The 22,771-nt window shown below is 28.6% G+C and overlaps 2 protein-coding genes across 2 annotated transcripts; both read left to right on the top strand.

The window, feature by feature from the left end:
* Window positions 1-8,937: 8,937 nt before the first annotated feature.
* On the top strand, window positions 8,938-9,426 carry LOC121175191 (secreted RxLR effector protein 161-like). The gene has a single exon (XM_041017505.1). It carries the CDS (start codon window positions 8,938-8,940, stop codon window positions 9,424-9,426), a length of 489 nt encoding a protein of 162 aa, XP_040873439.1.
* Window positions 9,427-18,787: 9,361 nt separating this feature from the next.
* On the top strand, window positions 18,788-19,914 carry LOC100792229 (abscisic acid receptor PYL4). Its single transcript, XM_003529126.3, has one exon. It carries the CDS (start codon window positions 19,079-19,081, stop codon window positions 19,613-19,615), a length of 537 nt encoding a protein of 178 aa, XP_003529174.1. The 5' UTR covers window positions 18,788-19,078; the 3' UTR covers window positions 19,616-19,914.
* Window positions 19,915-22,771: the final 2,857 nt, after the last annotated feature.

Raw genomic sequence — 22,771 nt, forward strand, 5'->3', positions numbered from 1 at the left:
TTTTGGTTATATTTTTAGCTACTTTTGTCAAACACAAGCTTAGTATGTGTTTGTGCCCGCGTCTCCTTTGATGCAACAAAAAAGCAATAGGGTTGCTGCTTCCATGTTCCTGCATTGGGACATGTAATTTTCAAGTTCAATGTGCTTGGAGTCAAACTCATCCAACATAAAAAATAAAAAAAAGACCTATAATAAAATTTTAAGAAAAATATCTTACTTTAAATGTGATAGCTATATAATAGGTATTTTTGTCAATATAAATAGACTTCTTGTCAACATATGAAGCATCTTTGCTTTGTAAAAACTAATAACAAATAAATGTTTTTGGTACACCTAAAATTTGCTTTTAATTGTTTTACCTTGACTTGATAGAATATGTATCCAAACACAGCCTTAAGCGTCCGATTTAATACAACTATTACCTACCACGCAACGCAACACGTACTTTTTGTGGTAATTAAGATTTGTGGAAGGAAAAAGTTTTTCATACCGCATTGCAGAAGAGCATACCTATATATTGCTGTACCAAACTAAACAAATAATTAATATATGGGTCTGTACTTTGTACTTCTGCGTTTAAAGAGTTCTCCAATTTATTTATTTGTTTATTTTTATCGTCAAAGAGTTCTCCAATTTGATTAGTCTTAAATAATGATGAGTTACCCAGTTGCACGTGAAATACTAAATAATTGTAACATATGAAATGTGTAATATTAAATCTTAATTAACATTTAGAACAATAAATGTATTCGAAAAAGAGATCATCACATGTAGTACTATCTGGTTGGCATAGTTGAAACTTTTTTTTTTACAGCAGCATAGTTGTAATTTGTAACTTATACATCTAAGATTTCATATATTTATAATTTATTTTAAACTTTGGTCAAAACTATTGAAGGTTGTTTTGCTTAAGTTTTAGAAGTAAATTAGTTTACAAAATTACTATAATAACAGAAGAAAAAGTGACCAAAAATAATAGCAGGCATATGGGAAGATAAATATTATGAAACACGTTAAAAAATGTATTGAATTTCATGATTTTTAATGTATAAAATTGAAAATTGGAACTCGTCAAAAACATAAGTAAATTGAAAATTAGACACCGAGAATCATCCATGCACAACTTGGGTATTTATGTAAGTTTTTTCTTCATCATATATAATTATATATATCAGTTGGGGATTTGGGGTGGGGGGCCTATAGAATCAGTCTTCTTTCCATGTGGGCCTTATTGGGTATCAAGTTTTATTATATTTGGATGGTCAAGTGGAAGAAACAACCAAAGGATATCAGAGAATATGAACTTCCTTTTTCTTAGAAAAAGAAAGAAACGATTCAAAATAAACAAAAAGTTGCTTAATACATATCTCAATTGATATTAAAAAGCTTATTCTTTAAAAAGTAGAAAAGAATGCAACTGGGATATAACTTCTGTAACCAGCAATTGATATTAGCCTTACAATAATCTTAACTATATAGAATATGTATTTTATGCTGGAAAAATACAGTTAACATTTACAATCAAATCATTTTTTGGTCATGCATGTACATAGTCTTCATTAATATAACTTGTCTAAAAATATTAAATTTTTAGTATAAACACTGTAGCAGTAGTACAATAATTGTATAATTATACTAATAATAATGTGATGTACTTATTACATTCAATGTATTGTTTTTTTTTAAAGGAACAACATTCAATGTAATGTTAACAACTTAATATATATATATATATATATATATATATATATATATATATATATATATATATATATATATATATAAATAAAATTGTGTTAGAGTATAATTTTTTTAAGTGTGTTAAAATATATGTATCATTGCTAATATAAGTTTTTTAAGAGATTATAATAAATTGACATTTTCTTTGCGTAAAAAAAAAACATTTTGACTAATCATATTGGTTTGAATATTCAAACCCACAATTAACGATTAAGTTGATCTACGAAGCAAATTAAACCTTACTAGTAGTATCAAGTACGTTTTAACAGTTGAGTAAATCTTTCTGTAAAAAAAAAAAAAAAAACGTTGACTAAATATCTTAAGTTTGAATATGAAATATACATTATTTAATAAGAAAATAAAGTCTTACTAATCGATCAGCGCATTTAATATTAATAGAGATTAAATGCATTAAAAATTTGAAGAAAAAAACTGTATAGTACTTTCTCGTACGTTTTTTTCCCCTTAACTAGTTGCTTAAAGGAACTTGGTAATATTCTTGAAAAAGAAAATACAATAAATAATTTGTGAAAGAAAAGTAGTAAAGTGAAATTGTCACGTGCATGGTCCCCTTGCATTTACATATATACCAACTTGGTAGCTATAGAAGTGGGAGGAACACAAGTTGGTATCAATTTTCACCTCACGTGCATCAAAATGGGTCCAAAGTGTGAATTTGGCCTTTGCCACTAGCATGGTCACGCACAGTTTGCATGAGACTTTGAAGTTTTGAACATAGAAAAATATGAAAACTACAAAATAAATAAATCAGTTTGGCTCATCACATTAAAGGGACAAAAAAAGTCCCCAGCAATTTGAGGCATACAGATAGACTATGAATTGGCTGCGTTTGGATTGTTCGTGGAAAATTGGAATGCGTCCAAGCTGTGTGCGGGTAGGGCACGCTTGAGATATACTGATTTACGGGATATATATATAACTCAAAATATATTCTCCAACTAAAATAAAAAAAATTAATCTCCCAAAGTACATAATTTTCTTAAGAAATTAATTTTTAGTCAACAAATATTTTTTCATATACACAAATTTAAAAATCAACTCTTATAATTAATTATATATTTATCATATACTATTATTTTAGCTCGAAATATTTTTCAACCAACCATATAAAATTAATCATTTAAAATAATAGATATTCATCTAAGAAATTAATTTTTCTTAATAAATATTCTTTCATACACCGATTCGAAAATTACATTCTTAACCACATATTTAATGAGCATGACTATTTATCAATCATATATATTACACTATATATGTTAATTAGACATATGCATGCATGATACGTTACATTAAGAATTAAAACTATATTTTCCAAAATTATTTTTCATATAAGCCAAATAATATTATTAACCATGTAGAGTTCAATGTACCGTACTAGAAAATAGAGCATTCACAAAACATATTTTCCGAAAATTAATAAGGAAAAGTTATAATGTTTTATGCTATTTTTGAATAGCTATATACATGCATATGCATTCGTAAAAAAGAAAAAGAAAAAAAAATAGAGAGAGAGTGTTTCTCCAGAAACTTTTGTTAGGATAAGTTAATACTATATGGTAACAATAATTTTGAGATAACTTTTAATTTTTTAATAACTATTTTTAAATCGCAACTAAAAATTGACTTTATTATATGTTAATTTTTGTTCAGCATTACTGACTTAATAAATATACGTACGTCTAATAAGTATTCTTTTAAGGATAATAACTGATTCAAATTGTGCTTACTGCTTAATCAATTAGTCTGCATCTGCAATTTGCAGAGCCTGATAGCTGTCAAGGGGTTGAATTTCACTTTTCTTCCCTTGTTTCTTAATTGATATGTCTATTCAAAACAACGACGTTTTGTACCCAAAAAAAATTAAAAAAAAAAAAAAACAATGACGTTTGTAATTATGTTGTTACATGTAGTGCATAATGAATTTGTGTGCTTTCTGTAAATGTTTTATTCTGTTTGAAAAACTAATATGATCTCATTGCTTACGACCTATCTTGCAAGTTGATCATAATCATTTGAATAAAATTATCTGGTAGAATACCATTTATTCGAGCCTTCATGACTTAACGAAATTTCTAAACTGTCATTTCCATAAATGTGGATAATTGTTTCAAACACATTTTTTTATAATTTTAATTCTTATTTAATTTAATACTTTTCTAGACCATATATTTTGGTATGATCTTTCGATCCTCAGCATTTAGCATGCTTTACCGATTGGCCGAGATCTATCATACATCGACATAGTACTTGAAAACTGAAAAGGGAGGATACATTGTTAGGAATTTTATAATTTCTAATGGATTACATATTATATTATAATATTTATATTAGTTATTTATAATTAGATGGGTTCAATATGAAGTGATCTAATTTAATGAGCGAAAATCAGTTTGGACCATTAGGGGATAATGAGAATCTTAATAGGTTAAAATTTAAGACATGGTTCTGGTTTCCAAGACACCAAATCAAGAAGCAGTTCCTCATCTCCCCATCTGAAGAAAAAATGAAGGTCTCATAAGGAAGAATGTGATTTGGTTGAGAAAGGTCATTAAACCAATTGTTCGTGACCGCTATAAGATTCTGCTGCGTGTTGATCAAGCTCTATGGATCCAGGTATTCCTTAAAACCTCTTGATAATCTGACGTAATGTGTTTTGGTGCTCATTTGGTATTTTATAAGGTTTATCAAAAACTCCAACAAGTGGTATCAGAGCTACCATTACTGTTAGATTATTGGTATTTAAAGTTGTTTGATATGTATTATATCTCGATCGCTTTAGTTGTATGAACCCGAATTTTATTTTGGGAAGAAACTATTTCGATCAATAAAATTGTAAAACCAGTAAATTTCTGTGTCATGGTCGTAAAGTTTTTCTTTTTTTTTTCAAATGAATAAAAGACCTCTTCATTTGCTTTACGGGTTTGTACATAGTTTTTTGTTTGTGTCACGCGTGCTTACATATTATTCTATTTGAGGTAAAGGTTCTATGTACCTGGCGTTGGTTTTCTTAAACAATATATTTCGTGAGCAAGAAAGTTTTTTTTTTGTTTTATACCTATAAGGATTACGAAAACTCTTTACGTCAAATACAAAGCCACAATGACTTATATTTTTATATAAGGTCATTGTGTGTGATTTGTGAATTTATATGTATGTCATTATATATATATATATATATATATATATATATATATATATATATATATATATATATATATATATTATTGATATAAATCAGTAATAAGGCAATGGTCTTTTGTCTTATATGAATAATTTATTATTTTTTTTGCCAACTGTTTTTCCTTCTTGAATCGGTGATAGGCTGATAGTTTATGATATTCTTGTGGTTAGTATAGATTTGTGATAGTACCGTGGTATGTTCGTTTCGGATGCGTAATGAGTTTACCATGATATTGTTTTCAAATATTTACTGCTATTATAATTGGATGCAAATTTAACCATTACGGATCCTTTCCATTTATTTGCGGTAATTTTAATTAAATTGATTGAACCATTATGTTGTCAAAGTAACCTCTATTGTGTAAATTAATTTAATTAAATTGCATGGATGTTAGTATGGAATTATTTATGTGAATTGTGCTCGACCCAAAGGAAAACACAATTTGGCCAAATAATAACATACATGCGATAAATATGTGACAATTATAAAGTTTTTTTCATGTGAATAATAGTCGGTCCAAAGAAAGACTATTATTTGACAGAACTAATTGTCAATATTTAATCATTGCATTGAGAGTACCAATTACAAATTAATTTCTCTGTCCAAAGACTAGAATTAATGTTGTGCTGAGTATCTTGTGATGAATCTGTTATGGGAAATATTTGCATGTCTTGTTATATATACTTTATATGACTTATTTGATTATTTGTGAACATGTTATTAGTTTTTGTTCTCTCTTTAGTTAATATTGTCAGTGCTGCAAATGTTACTGCCTAAGTGAATTCTATCCCAATGCTGAATGGAACAAATTTTAAGGTCTGGAAGGAAGCCGTAGAAATTGTTCTTGGCTGTATGAATTTGGACTTGGCACTGAGGACGGAATAACCCATTTTCACTCCGGAAACCTCTAATGAGGTAAAAATTGAGAAGTGAGATTGGTCCAACCGAATGTGCCTTATAATCATGAAGCGCTCTATTCTAGAGGCGTTCCGGGGCTCTATTTCTGAGGGTCAAAATGCAAAGAAATTTCTTGAGGAAATTGAGCAATACTTTGCCAAAAATGAAAAGGCGAAGACGAGTAACCTTTTGGCTAAACTCATCTCCATGAAGTATAAAGGCAAAGGGAACATAAAGGAGTACATTGTGGAGATGTCCAATCTCGCATCGAAACTCAAGTCACTTAAGTTAGAGCTTGGTGAAGACCTGCTCGTGCACTTGGTTTTGATCTCGCTTCCTGCACACTTTGGGCAATTCAAATTGAGCTATACACTCAGAAGGACAAATGGTCATTCAATGAGCTTATATCTCACTGTGTGCAAGAGGAGGAGAGGTTGCAGAGAGATAGGACTGAAAATGCTCACTTGACTTTGACCTCTCAGATTAAGAAAAGGAAGAAGACTAAGGGTGCTGCGGAAGGGACTTCTCAACAAAAAGAAATAAAAGAAGGATGAGGAATTTACCTGTTACTTCTGCAAGAAGTCGGGATACGTGAAGAAAGAGTGACCCAAGTATGTCGCATGACGTGTAAAGAAAGGTAAATTTCTTACTCTAGTGTGTTCAGAAGTTAATTTGGCTTTTGTACCTAAAGATACTTGGTGGGTAGATTCTGGTGCTACTATTCACATAAGTATGACTATGCAGGGTTGCCTATGGAGCCGACCGCGAAGTGATGATGAAAGGTTCATCTTTGTGGGTGATGGCAAGAAGGTTGCAGTGGAAGCTATTGGAACTTTTAGATTACAGTTAAAAACTGGATTTTATTTGGATTTATTTGAGACTTTTGTTGTACCATCTTTTAGACGGAATTTGATTTCTATTTCTAGTTTGGACAATTTTGGATTTTCTTGTTCATTTGGAAATAATAAAGTTAGTCTCTACCAAAATTCAAATATGATTGGTTCTGTTTCTTTAATTGGTAATCTTTACATCCTTGATGTTGTTAGTTCCTATAATGAAATACTGCAAATAAGTTCACGTGGTACAAAACGAAAGTTGAATGAGAATTCAACCACCTTATGGCATAAGAGTTTAAGCCATATCTCTAAACAGAGAATTCAGAGACTTGTGTTGGATGAAATTCATGACCCTTTGGATTTATCGGACTTTGAGGTCTGTGTTGAATGCATAAAGGGAAAATGAACAAATATAAGGAAATTAGGTGCTGAAAGAGCTAAAGACGTCTTAGAACTAGTGCATACAAAAATTTGTGGTCTTTTTCCTACAACTTCTTGGAATGGACAACAATATTTCATTACGTTCATAGATGGCTACTCTAGATATGGTTACTTATATTTGATACATGAGAAGTCTCAATCCCTAGACGTTTTTAAGACTTTCAAGGCCGAGGTTGAACTACAACTTGGAAAGAAAATTAAAGCTGCCAAATCTGACCATGGTGGTGAGTACTATGGCAGATATAATGGATCAGGAGAACAACGTCCAGGACCTTTTGCGGTTTTCCTCAAAGAGTGTGGAATTGTTTCTCAACAGACTATGCCGGGAAAACCTAGCATGAATGGTGTAGCAAAACGAAGAAACCGATCTCTTAAGGATATGGTGAGAAGTATGATTAGTTATTCTTCTTTGCCAGAGTCACTTTGGGAAGAAGCCTTAAAGACCGCAATTTACATCCTTAATAGGATGCTAAGTAAAGTAGTTAACAAAACATCTCATGAACTTTGAACTGGTAAAAGGCCAAGCATTAAACATTTGCACATTTGGGGTTGTCCGGCTAAGGCACGGCCTTATAGGCCACATGAAAGAAAGTTGGACTCAAAAACAATTAGCTGTTATTTTGTTGGCTATGTTGAACACTCTCGGGGCTATAAATTTTACAATCCCACCTCAAGATCCTTTTTTGAGACGGGAAATGCAAGATTTCTTGAGGAAATTGAGCTTGGGAAGGAAGAGAACATAAGGAATGTTGTCTTTGAGGAAGAACCTGTTATTTATAGTGATCAAGTCCTCGTACCTATTACTGTTCAAGACACAACTCCAGTAATAGAAGATAATGTTCAAATTATTGACATTGTTCCAGAACAAGACAACAATGAGGTTCTCCCTCAAATACCTTTAGAGCAACATCAACAACCTCAAGAAGTGTCATTAAGGAGATCCATTAGACAAAGGAGAAGTGCAATCTCAAATGATTATATTATATTTCTCCATGAACATGAGGATGATATTGGTTTAAAAGAGGATGATCCAATCAACTTCTGTCAAGCTATGCACAGTTCTAACTCTAAAAAATGGATTGACGCCATGAAGGATGAGATGAAGTCTATGAAAGACAATGAAGTTTGGAATCTAGTTAAATTGCTTGAAGGTGTGAAACCTATTGGTTGTAAATGGATATTTAAAACCAAGAAGGATTCAAAGGGTAATATCGAGAGATATAATGCTCATCTAGTTGCTAAAGGCTTTACTCAGAAGGAAGGCATTGACTATAAAGAAACCTTTTTCTCCAATATCTTCAAAGGATTCTTTTAGAACCATAATGGCACTTGTAGCTCATTTTGACTTAGAGCTACATCAGATGGATGTCAAGACTGCGTTTCAAAATGGTGACATTGAAGAAATGACTTATATGGTGCAACCAAAAAACTGTGTTAGGCGACTCAAAGTCCATGGTATGCAAACTAAAGAAATCCATCTATGGTCTCAAACAAGCTTCTTGTCAATGGTATTACAAGTTCCATCAAGTCATTACCTCATATGGTTGCGAGGCAAATGTAGTTGATGATTGTGTATATCATAAGTTTAGTGGGAGTAAATACATATTCTTGGTATTATATGTCGATGATATACTGCTTGCTAGCAGAAATATAGGCTTCTTACAGGAGACCAAGAGATTTCTAACAAAAAAATTCAAAATGAAAGATCTTAGGGAAACTTCTTTTGTGTTAGGTATTAAGATACTATGAGATCGCTCTCAAAGTATCCTAAGGTTGTCACAAGAGAGTTATATCGATAAAGTACTTGATAGATTCGACATGAAAGATAGTAAACCAGGAGATACCCCAATAGCTAAAGGAGACAAATTCAATCTCAAACAATGTCCCAATAATGACCTTGAAAGATCTGAGATGCAAAAGATTCTCTATGTGTCAGCAATGGGAAGTTCGATGTATGCTCAAGTTTGTACTCATCCCGACATAGCATTTGTTGTAAGAGTTCTGGGCAGATACTTAAGTAATCCTGGATTGCAGCATTGGAAGGCAGTGAAACGCGTAATGCGTTACTTGAAGAGAACAAAAGACTACATGCTCACTTATCAGAAGTCTGACAATTTGGATATCATCAAGTACTCAGACTCTGATTTTGCTGGCTGTCAAGACAGAAAACACTCCACTTCTGGATACATATATATGTTGGTTGGAGGAGCTATCTCTTGGAAGTATGCTAAACAGACTCTTGTAGCTTCTTCAACCATGGTTGTGGAGTTCATTGCTTGTTTTGAGGCATCTGATCACGGGATATGACTACGAAACTTTGTCACTAGTTTGTGTGTGGTCGATGGCATTGAAAGACCATTGAAAATTTATTGTGACAATAACTTTGTAGTTCTTTACCCCAACAACAATAGGAGTACAACCAAGTCAAAATTCATTGACATCAAGTTTCTGATTGTGAAGGAAAGAGTTCAAAATAGGCAAAGTTTCATAGAACATATAAGGATTGATTCCATGCTAGCTGACCCACTTACTAAAGATTTGGTACCTAGAGTTTTTCATGAGCACACTACTCATATGGGGGTAGTTACTAACAGTACCTTAGTTTAGTAGGAGTCCCATTTATGTGTTATATCTTATGTTTTCTAGATATTTGTATTGTTTGGATTTTCTACAGAAATAAAGTTGATGTTTATCATTTTATTATGAGCTTGTTTTGTGTGCAATATTTGTATTGCACTTTGGATTGATCTCTATAAAGAATAAAGTTTGGACTAGTTAGAAATATACATGATTAAGATCACATTGTATGTAATTTCCATGTCGATTATCCATATTTGATTTATGTCATCGAGTATGAGTAACAGTGGTGATCATTGTGGCTTAGTCACGCTGAATTGTGATGAAAACTACAGTGGTTTCCTGTTGCTATATGAGATGGATTAGATTGTATAAAAGGAGTCTAAGAATAAATAAAATACGGTTGCGTGCCTAAAGAATTTTTTGATATAAATGTCTAAGGTTAATATGAAGCCTAAGTGGGAGATTGTTAGGAATTTTATAATTTCTAATTAATTAATATGGGTTACATATTATATTATAACATTTATATCAGATATTTACATTTAGATGAGTTCAATATGAAGTGATCTAATTCAATGAACCCATTAGACTGCCAACAAAAAAATGATATGGGCTTAATGAGCGAAAACCAGTTTGGCCCGTTAGGGGATAATGAGAACCCTAATAGGTTAAAAACTAAGGCATGGTTATGGTCCCCAAGACACCAAATCAAGAAACAGTTTCTCCTCTCCTCATCCGAAGAGAAAACGATGGTCCCATAAGGAAGAAGGTGATTTGGTAGAGGAATGTCATTAAACCAATTGTTCGTGACCGCTGTAAGATTCCGCTGTGTGTTGATCAAGCTCTATGGATCCAGGTATTTCTTAAAACCTCTTGATAATCTAACGTAATGTGTTTTGGTGTTCATTTGGTATTTTATAAGGTTTATTAAAAACTTCAACATACATAACAAGACCCTCAACACAGGTAGTGATAAATGTGTGACAATAATTCCATAACTAACTTTCCTGCCAAAATTCAGGTATATAAATGCAATGCACACAAGTATAGACCGATCTAACTCTGATCTCATTACTCACTATTTTCTTATTGAAATTGACATGATTCTTGGAGTGCTAGTAGGTACACTACCTGAAGTCATGTTTCGCTACCTAAGATCGAGGTCTACACCACATCTCCACTACTGAAGTGAATTTGGGTCCTTCTGTTGAACAACCATTCTTTATTTTTTACACAAAAAATAAACCTCCATACATACTAAAACAATACTATGAAAGTTCTATGATTAACAACATACTTTATTATTAAGAATTATAATAAATACATGTATCCATATTGTTAGACTTATAGTAACCAAAATCCCTAAAAACACTCTTGTTGCAGGAAAACTCTTACATAGTGTTTGATTGGTGGAAATGCAGGGAAGAAAAGGGGAAGGGAGGAAATTTTTTTTTTCTTAAGAAAATTGATTGGTTGGTTCAACTTTTAGGACGGGAGCAAAATCCCTCCTCATCTAATTTTTACTCCCCTCCAATATTGAAGGGATTTGGAGAAAGGAGGAAAGGAATTTAAAATATTTCAATTAAAATGACTAAAAAATATCTCACGTATGTTTTAAAGTTTAAAATTATTTTTGAAACCTCTCTCTCCTCCCCCTTGTGAACCAATGAGGAAAATGACTACTATATCTCCTTCCGTACATTAAAATCAATTTTTTTCCTATGCACCAAATAGTCTTTTAAAAACATCCTCATTGAAGAATGATAGTTATTTTCTAAAATAAGAATGATTTCTAAAATCACTCTCATTTAATTAATAATTTTTTATGTTAATGAAATAATTTTTTTATTAAATTATTTTTCAAGGAAAAATTATTATATAAGATAAAAAATACTAACATGTAGTTAGTCTAGATGAAATTGGATTTGGATCTTTTAAAAAAATCTTTGATTGAAACTGATGGATGACAAAATATAATAAAAAGAAGTGACAAAACATCTTAAAAAGGATAAAAATTAACATATTTAACTTGTAAAAGATGTAATAAATAGATTTTATAATAACCATGATTCTTATCTGACTTAAATTGAACTTGATCTACTTTAAATGTGACCAATCCAATTTTTCAATAAAAACTAATCATAAGTAAAGTTTAAGGATATTTCACACCAATGTTATGATACCAAAATAAAAATCATTTTATATTTAGTTATTCTTAGTAATCGTCCTCCTCAATAATAATAAACTCTTAATAGGTATTTATTGATGTTTGTCGTTCCAAACAAAAGAAAATTAACCTTTTTAAACAATTTTTATTCTCAATTTTAAATATGTATGTTTTTTTTAAAGATATATTAAAAGGAGTTTGATTGTTAAAAATATTTTTTTATCTATAAAATATATAAAAAAAGAAACTTTTTAATGGGACCTTAGAACCAAAACATCATTTATTTGTCTTTTGTTTGAGAAAAAAACTAAGTCATATATATTTTTAATATCAATTTTGTTTTTGAAATTCTTGAGATCTATACAAGTGAGAAAAGAGAAATGAAAAAGAAAAAGTAATAAATGTAGTAGATAACATAATAAAAAAAGGAAATAATTTAATTAGAATTTTTTTGTTGATCATAGGTACAAAGTAACCTCCGGTAAAAATGGTAACTAATTTTCGTCGAAACTGTGAGGGCACAAGTGTTAACAAGGTAAAAGTTTTTAAATTGTCATCTAAATATATAAATATTGTGTATGATAAAATTAATGATTTTCAATAATAATTTTGAAATTTATATCTAAAATAATTTCTAATTATTATACAATATAAATTTGCATACTTATATGAATGAAATTTAAGATATAAGTAGATTTTATTTTATATATATATATATATATATATATATATATATATATATATATATATATATATATATATATATATGTGAGTGTGTGTGCGCGTGCGTGCATGTTATTTAAAATGTATTTTTTTATAGTTGAATTATATTTACACATCTTTAAGATTGTCTTTTCTAAATTTTATTCAAATCGAACATCAATAAGAAGGTAATCAAATGATTTATATTTTAGTATATTATAAAAAAATTTATATTACATCAATGTTATGATACTTCCCACCAATGTTATGATACCAAAATAAAAATAATTTTATATTTAGTTATTCTTAGTAATCGTCCTCCTCAATAATAATAAACTCTTAATAGGTATTTATTGATGTTTGTCGTTCCAAACAAAATAAAATTGATCTTTTTAAACAATTTTTATTCTCAATTTTAAATATGTATATATTTTTTTAAAGATATATTAAAAGGAGTTTGATTGTTAAAAGTAATTTTTTATCTATAAAATATTTTTTTAAAAAAATTAATGGGACCTTAGAACCAAAACATCCTTTATTCGTCTGTTGTTTGAGAAAAAAAACTAAGTTATATATATTTTTAATATCATTTTTTTTCACATTCTTGAGATCTATACAAATGAGAAAAGATAAATGAAAAAGAAAAATTAATAAATGTAGTAGATAACATAATAAAAAAGGAAATAATTTAATTAGAATTTTTTGTTGATCTTACTATTGGTACAAAGTAACCTCCGACAAAAATCGTGACTAATTTTCATCGTAAGAGCACAAGTGTTAACAATGTAAAAGTTTTTAAATTGTCATCTAAACATATAAATATTGTGTAAGATAAAATTAATGATTTTCAATAATAATTTTGAAATTTATATCTAAAATAATTTCTAATTACTATAAAATATAAATTTGTATACTTTCAGTGAATGAAATTTAAGATATAAGTAGGTACTATTATATATATAGGTGTATCTCTGTGTGCGCATGTGTGTACCTGCGTTGTTTAAAATGTATTTTTTTTATTGTTGAATTATATTTACATATCTTTAAGATTGTCATTGCCAAATTTTGTTCAAATTGAACAATAATAAGAAGGTAATCAAATGATTTATATTTTAGTATATTATAAAAAAATTTATATTACATCAATGTTATGATTCTTCACACCAATGTTATGATACCAAAATAAAAATAATTTTATATTTAGTTATTCTTAGTAATCGTCCTCCTCAATAATAATAAACTTTTAATAGGTATTTATTGATGTTTGTCGTTCCAAACAAAAGAAAATCAACCTTTTTAAACAATTTTTATTCTCAATTTTAAATATGTATATGTTTTTTTAAAGATATATTAAAAAGATTTTGATTGTTAAAAATAATTTTTTATCTATAAAATATTTTAAAAAAAGTTTTTAATGGGACCTTAGAACCAAAACATCCTTTATTCGGCTTTTGTTTGAGAAAAAAACTAAGTCATATATATTTTTAATGTCAATTTTTTTTCACATTCTTGAGATCTATACAAGTGATAAAAGAGAAATGAAAAAGAAAAATTAATAAATGTTGGAAATAACATAATAAAAAAGGAAATAATTTAATTTGAATTTGTTGTTGATCATACTATTGGTACAAAGTAACCTCCGGTAAAAATAGTGACTAATTTTCATCAAAATTGTGAGGGCACAAGTGTTAACGATGTAAAAGTTTTTAAATTGTCATCCAAATATATAAATATTGTGTATGATAAAATTAATGATTTTCAATAATAATTTTGAAATTTATATCTAAAATAATTTCTAATTATTATACAATATAAATTTGCATACTTATATGAATGAAATTTAAGATATAAGTAGGTTTTATTATATATATATATATATATATATATGAGTGTGTGTGCGCGTGCGCGCATGTGTGTGCGTGTTATTTAAAATGTATTTTTTTATTGTTGAATTATATTTACACATCTTTAAGATTGTTTTTGTCAAATTTTATTCAAATCGAACATCAATAAGAAGGTAATCAAATGATTTATATTTTAGTATATTATAAAAAAAATTATATTACATCAATGTTATGATACTTCCCACCAATGTTATGATACCAAAATAAAAATAATTTTATATTTAGTTATTCTTAGTAATCGTCCTCCTCAATAATAATAAACTCTTAATAGGTATTTATTGATGTTTGTCGTTCCAAACAAAATAAAATTGATCTTTTTAAACAATTTTTATTCTCAATTTTAAATATGTATATATTTTTTTAAAGATATATTAAAAGGAGTTTGATTGTTAAAAGTAATTTTTTATCTATAAAATATTAAAAAAATAATAATAATGGGACCTTAGAACCAAAACATCCTTTATTCGTCTTTTGTTTGAGAAAAAAACTAAGTCATATATATTTTTAATGTCAATTTTTTTTCACATTCTTGAGATCTATACAAGTGATAAAAGAGAAATGAAAAAGAAAAATTAATAAATGTTGGAGATAACATAATAAAAAAGGAAATAATTTAATTTGAATTTTTTGTTGATCATACTATTGGTACAAAGTAACCTCCGGTAAAAATAGTGACTAATTTTCATCGAAATTGTGAGGGCACAAGTGTTAACAATGTAAAAGTTTTTAAATTTTTTAATTATTATACAATATAAATTTGTGTGTGCCAAATTTTTTTCAAATTGTACAACAATAATAACAACGTAATCAAATGATTTATATTTTAGTATATTATAAAAAATTATATTACATCAATGTTATTATACTTCCCACCAATGTTATGATACCAAAATAAAAATAATTTTATATTTAGTTATTCTTAGTAATCGTCCTCCTCAATAATAATAAACTCTTAATAGGTATTTATTGATGTTTGTCGTTCCAAACAAAATAAAATTGATCTTTTTAAACAATTTTTATTCTCAATTTTAAATATGTATATGTTTTTTTAAAGATATATTAAAAGGAGTTTGATTGTTAAAAGTAATTTTTTATCTATAAAATATTTTTTTAAAAAAAATTAATGGGACCTTAGAACCAAAACATCCTTTATTCGTCTTTTGTTTGAGAAAAAAACTAAGTTATATATATTTTTAATACCAATTTTTTTTCACATTATTGAGATCTATACAAATGAGAAAAGATAAATGAAAAAGAAAAATTTATAAATGTAGTAGATAACATAATAAAAAAGGAAATAATTTAATTAGAATTTTTTGTTGATCTTACTATTGGTACAAAGTAACCTGCGACAAAAATGGTGACTAATTTTCGTCGTAAGAGCACAAGTGTTACCAATGTAAAAGTTTTTAAATTGTCATCTAAACATATAAATATTGTGTAAGATAAAATTAATGATTTTCAATAATAATTTTGAAATTTATATCTAAAATAATTTCTAATTACTATGCAATATAAATTTGTATACTTTCAGTGAATGAAATTTAAGATATAAGTAGGTTATATTATATATATATATATATATATATATATATATATATATATATATATATATTATGTGTGTGTGTGCGTACGCGTGTGTGCGTGTGTGTGCATATTGCTTAAAATGTATTTTTTTATCGATTTAGGTGTTGAATTAGATTTACATATCTTTAAGATTGTTTTATCAAATTTTGTTCAAATTGAACAACAATAATAACGTAATCAAATGATTTATATTTTAGTATATTATAAAAAAAATTATTTTACATCAATGTTATTATACTTTCCACCAATGTTATGATACCAAAATAAAAATAATTTTATATTTAGTTATTCTTAGTAATTGTCCTCCTCAATAATAATAAATTCTTAATAGGTATTTATTGATGTTTGTCGTTCCAAACAAAAGAAAATTGACCTTTTTAAACAAATTTTATTCTCAATTTTAAATATGTATATGTTTTATTAAAAATATATTAAAAGGAGTTTGATTGTTAAAAATAATTTTTATCTATAAAATATTTTTAAATTTTTTTTTAATGGGACCTTAGTACCAAAACATCCTTTATTCGTCTTTTGTTTGAGAAAAAAACTAAGCTACATATATTTTTAATATCAATTTTTTTCATATTCTTGAGATCTATACAAGTGAGAAAAGAGAAATGAAAAAGAAAAATTAATAAATGTAGTAGATAACATAATAAAAAAAGGAAATAATTTAATTATAATTTTTTGTTGATCATATGGTCGAAATTGTGGGGACACAAGTGTTGATAATAAAAAAGTTTTTAAATTGTCATCTAAACATATAAATATTGTGTATGATAAAATTAATGATTTTCAAAAATAATTTTAAAATTTATATCTAAAATAATTTCTAATTATTATACAATATAAATTTGTATTCTTATAGTGAATGAAATTTAAGATATAAGTAGGTTCTATTTTATATGTGTGTGTGTGTGTGAGAAAAAATCAAATTATACCAGTATAACTCTTAATCAATTATTACACCATCATTTTATAACTTGATATAAAATGTATTTTTTTTTATCGATTTAACTTTTGAATTATTTACATATCTTTAAGATTATCTGTGTCAAATTTTGTTGAAATTGAACAATAATAAGAAGGTTATCAAATCATTTATATTTTAAAAAAATTATATTATATTAATTTTAATCTGTATGAATGAGATAACAAATAATTGTAGATTAATATAAAATTTTGTATATATAATTTATGTGAAAGAAACTTTTAATTTAATAGTGAATTTTAAGAAAATAAATATTATTTAACGGAGTATATATATATATATATATATATATACTCTTTTGTCACTTATGATATAACTAAACCTATATGAGAAAATAGTAGTTGTTTAGACATATTAGTAGCTTATAAGCTACTTTATCTAGGTTGTAAGTTAGTTTGACTAAAACATATAAGACAGTTTTTAGTTTTGATACATTATTGTAACATATTTTTTAAACAATAAACTATTTTGATATTTCTTTAGAAGTCATAAATTTTTAATTACACACAAATAATCCATATTTAGATTTGAAAAAAAAATCATGATTAAATGTTTATGTAAAAAGAAAAAAATAAATTATATTATACTTGAAGTTTTTTAAAATTATACATAAACTCTCTTCTTTTTAACGTTTACGATAACCTCCTATTTAAAAGTACACAATATAATGTTTTGTAAACAATAAGGAGGTTAATAATATATAAGTGTTAATGTAATATTTTTAAACAATTAAAGAGGCTAGTATAGGTGAAAAAAACATGGGTATTAAAAGAAATTTAACAAGACTTTAAGAAATGTCTGTGTAATTTATTTAAAGGAAAAAAATACGGTGAGTCGATGTCAAAGAGTGAATAGTACATGTATTAATATTATAAAGAATTTTCATACCGTTATCTTATTATAAATTGTCATGTATGACAAATTAATAAAATTTTTAACTTTTTTAATAAATATTTTAAAATTTATATATAACTATTTTTTTTGAAACATACCTAAATTTTAATCGAATGACTTTTTTATGCAAAAATATATATAAATTAGTCTCTTATTTCAATTAAATTTTATAAAAAAAAATTAAACTATTACACATCAGGGTTCATTCGGATTTCATTATTGTCCTAAATCCATGTTTAAAAAACGAAAAAATATGTCATGCACTCACATTGTAATTACTATGAATCATTATCCAATCACAAACTAATATATATAATAAATTTATTATTTTTTATAATAATTTTCATAAAAATTATACTTGTAATTAATAATATAAAATTATTTTACATTCAGTAAGGGTTAAACTCTTAAAAATGTAAGAGATGAGTCATGTAAAATAAGATAAAGTCTTATATATTTCAAAGAACTAATTTTGAGTAATAAAAAAAATGAAAAACTAAAAGTAGACAAAAAAAAATAAAGAGTTAAAAATTGTCAAAAAAATTTTGAGAGGCTAAAAATTAAGAAAGATTAAAAAAATAATTATTATTATATTATATAAGTATTTATAAGTATATTTTTTTAGTATTTGATATAATTACCTACAGACTCGAATATTTTATTTTTAGTCAAGATACAACAACTATTATGTATGAGTTGTTTCCCTCCCTCTAAAATAATGAAGTATTCTTTTCTTTTGACACTAGAACATCCCCTAAATTTTGTAAAAATAAGAAATTTGGTTGAAAAATAAAAATTCCTATGAGAGTAATTGAGATGAGACATTGAAAAATAGTTGTTTTCATAGGATCTCACATGAACTTGGTTACTCCAATAACCTTTCATATAGTTTCGACAATCCAAGCGGTGGACCCCTCCCTCTTGAACCTTTCTTTATCTGTTCTATGTCTAATCTTCCCCTACAACTTCCACATTATATATATAAATAATAATAATTCAATCACTGCAAAAGTAATTCTGTATCTCTCATCTTTCAATCTTCACTTCTCTCTTTCTCTCAAAACACACCAAACCAACCATTCATTCATTCATTCATAGTTTCATTCAACAAATCAAATAATATCAAACAAATAAATGTCACCTAACAATCCTTCCACGATTGTTTCCGACGCGGTGGCTCGGCACCACACCCATGTCGTGTCCCCGCACCAGTGCTGCTCCGCCGTGGTGCAGGAGATTGCCGCCCCGGTCTCCACCGTGTGGTCCGTCGTGCGGCGCTTCGACAACCCGCAGGCCTACAAGCACTTCGTCAAGAGCTGCCACGTCATCCTCGGCGACGGCGATGTCGGGACCCTCCGCGAGGTCCGCGTGATCTCCGGTCTCCCTGCCGCCGTCAGCACCGAGCGCCTCGACGTCCTCGACGACGAGCGCCACGTCATCGGCTTCAGCATGGTCGGTGGCGACCACCGCCTCTCCAACTACCGCTCCGTCACCATCCTCCACCCCCGTTCCGCCACCGACACCGTCGTCGTCGAGTCCTACGTCGTCGACGTCCCTGCCGGCAACACCACCGAGGACACTCGCGTCTTCGTCGACACCATCCTCCGCTGCAACCTCCAATCCCTCGCCAAATTCGCCGAAAACCTAACCAACAAACTCCATCAACGATGATTTCACAGAAACACTGTCCGTATCTTTCTTTTTTAATTTTTACCTTTTGTAATTTAGCTATTAATTAGTTGTTGTGTACTTTTTGATTAATATCACAAGGTTGTGTGAGTTTGTGACTTTGTGTCTGAGAGAGGAAAAACAAAAGGAGTCCCTTAATTTTACCCTTGTGTGATCGTTTTGTGTTTCTCTTTGTTGAGAAAGTGAACATGAACCAAGGATTTTATGTAATGTTGGTGTAATCTTTGTTCTCATTGTAGTAATTTTCTTCTGCTCAATACAATTGTAGAAATGTTTGTTTATAATCTTTAATCAATAATCTTTGAATGACTACATTTGTAATTCTTAACTCTTTCATTCAGGCTCCTTTGATATACTGTCTTTCATTTTTATTTTTATTTTCATCTTTGAGTTGTTATTTCATATTCCCCCATTATTTTATTTTAATTATTTCAATTCTCAATCTCTCATATCACTTTCATCAATAAAAAAATGGTATTAATTATCTATACAACAAGTTCACTTTCAAAAAAATTTAAAAAATACAGATAGATTAATAAGGCGCATGTCTTTTCGAAAATCATTATAAAATTAGAACCAAAATTGTAATTTATGATGGATATTATTCTATATAAATTATAAATATGATGGGAGGGGATGAGAATGACACCGACTATGTTCATGAAAAATTGTTTGAATCACGAGATTGTAGGGTTTTTGAATTGATATCGTAGTAAGGCAGTGGCTGTATAACTTAGGAGGTGGTGGTGATGTGAGTTATAAGTTTCCACATGAAATGCAGAGCTTTTGAATATGACTTTCCCAGAAGTTAAGGCGAATGTGACGAGGGCTAGTTGTGGGGCGATGCAACTTGCGGTATGGATTCTGTTCGTGCTTTCACTTTCTGACTTGTTTGGGTAAAATTGTGCACGGATCCCATTTGTCACGTGTACATGATTTTTCCCCTCATTAATGTGAATTTATAGAAGGGAGAGATGTCAACATAAATGCTTGCCATAAGGTAAAATTTTAAGTTGAATATCTAGATTTAGATACATAGATAAAAAAGGTAAAAGATGTAGTTGATATGGTTGAGTATGATGTGTTAATATTGTAAACTTTAGTACCCATTTCTGATTTTTTCATATAAAAAATAGTTAAAAAGAAAAAAACTAGAATATCTTTTTTTTTAACAAATAAAATCAGTAGAACAATTTTTAGAAATTATCTTCTAAATAATCATTCTATTTGACAGAGTAATTTCTTTACTTTGAATTCTTTTGTACCTTTATAAATTGTTTGTTTTTTCAATCCCTTCTAAGGAGTGGTCATCTGAATTCTTTTATACCTTGATAAAGAAGTAAATGAAACCTGTACCCAAAAAATTTCTTTACTTTATCTCGCTCAATATTAAAATTCAAGTTGGGCTACTGTATTGGCGATGGAACATAAGTTATAAATAAGCAAGCTAATTACATTGAATTAGATAGGTAGAGAAAAAAAAAATGAATAGTAGATAGCTATATCTAGCTGGATTCGGCTGTATCGTGACTTTTTTGGGCTTTTCAAAGATGTATAGTCCCCTAGTTCCAAGCCAAGTCCATGACAATATTAAAATTAGTGCAAAGAAAGAAAAAAGACATGCAAGTTGCAGCATAAAGAGTAAATGGGTTTTTATTTAATTGAAATGGAAAGGGATATCAAATCAAAACGAAGCAAAACCAAAGAAAAGAAATGTCGTGCAGCATGGGTTGGTTTGTTTGAATAATCACCGATTCGTCGTCGGTTTATGCAAGTTGGGGAGCAAGTGGGTGATAAGTTAGCATTTACACGAGATAGATGCTCTTGATGTCATCCCGTGCAGCGCAGGGTCTACCCACCCTTTCTTTTGTCCACTTCTGCTTAGGAAATACTTTTTTTTTCCTTCTAAAAAATAAATGCTTGTAAAGTGAATAAATAAACATATTTTTAAAATTTTAATCCAATATTGTTCTGGTAACTAGTACCTTGGGGAAAAAAGACTTAGTCTAAAAACATTCAAGTATCAAGTGTAATTTACTTATCTATTTTTTTTGGATTCGACGGGATATATATAATAGCATGTTGTAACGGATCAATTTGATATTTTTGGTTGAACTTATCTTATTATGGCATAACTTAGAGGCCAAGGCTTTAGACACTTTAGGTGAGGAGTGGGTGTTTGCATTGTAGTCCTAAACTATCGGTCGGATATCGACTCCATACAACTAAAGGACTTTGGTTCAACTGAGATGAAATGATACACAGTTCAACAATCTTGAGTGCATAAACACAAAGACTTCAATCATGAAGTTTGATCCCCTTAATATGACCGAGTGATATGGAAGAATACTCTGTCGGACATATCCTTATTGTTTGGGCTTGTACCATAATTCTCTAGGTAGACTTATGCCAATAATCCTAGTATGCCATGGACACCTTGCTAAGTAGGATTGAGAGTGTCTCTCCATTTTACCACATTTATTTACACACAAAAAAGTTAAGCTCATCAAATTAGAAATATTTTCTACTTTGACTCTCGTAGTATTTACAGTTTTGTCTATAAAAAATGTCTTAATGAATTAATGAAGAAAAATGTTTATAAATTACTTTCTACTTTGGTTCTCAAATTCTTAAATGATATAAAACTTTTTTGATATATCAGAAAAAAAACCCCTCAATTTAGACTAAGTAGTTAGCGCGTTTTGTTGATAATAAGAATTCTGTTATAAATTACTTTCTACTTTGGTTCATTGGAGGCCCTTTACTCAAGTTAAATCAGTAGATGGATATTTCATAGATATCATTTTATCCCCCTATTGAAGATATTTGAGCCATTAAATTCTGGATCGGCGAAATTTCTATGTTCAGAATTTATGTATACTTAAACTTTTTCCTTAGTGGAATAAAAACGAAAACGATGGATGATCGATGTTGATATATGAGAGAAAAAAAGTGGTATCTTTGATTTGTGTACAATATATTTTTAGTAAGTTCTATGGCATTATTCAATTGAATTGGCTTTCTTCGATCTTCATTTTTCAGGTAACCTTTCTGCTCCTATTCTATCTCTCTCTAGTCTCTACATTAATTTGATTTCTGAGGTGCATTAATTGTGGCTAATGGCTCCATTATTATTGT

The sequence above is a fragment of the Glycine max genome, chromosome 7, assembly GCF_000004515.6.
Source record: "Glycine max cultivar Williams 82 chromosome 7, Glycine_max_v4.0, whole genome shotgun sequence".
Classification (NCBI taxonomy): Eukaryota; Viridiplantae; Streptophyta; class Magnoliopsida; order Fabales; family Fabaceae; genus Glycine; species Glycine max.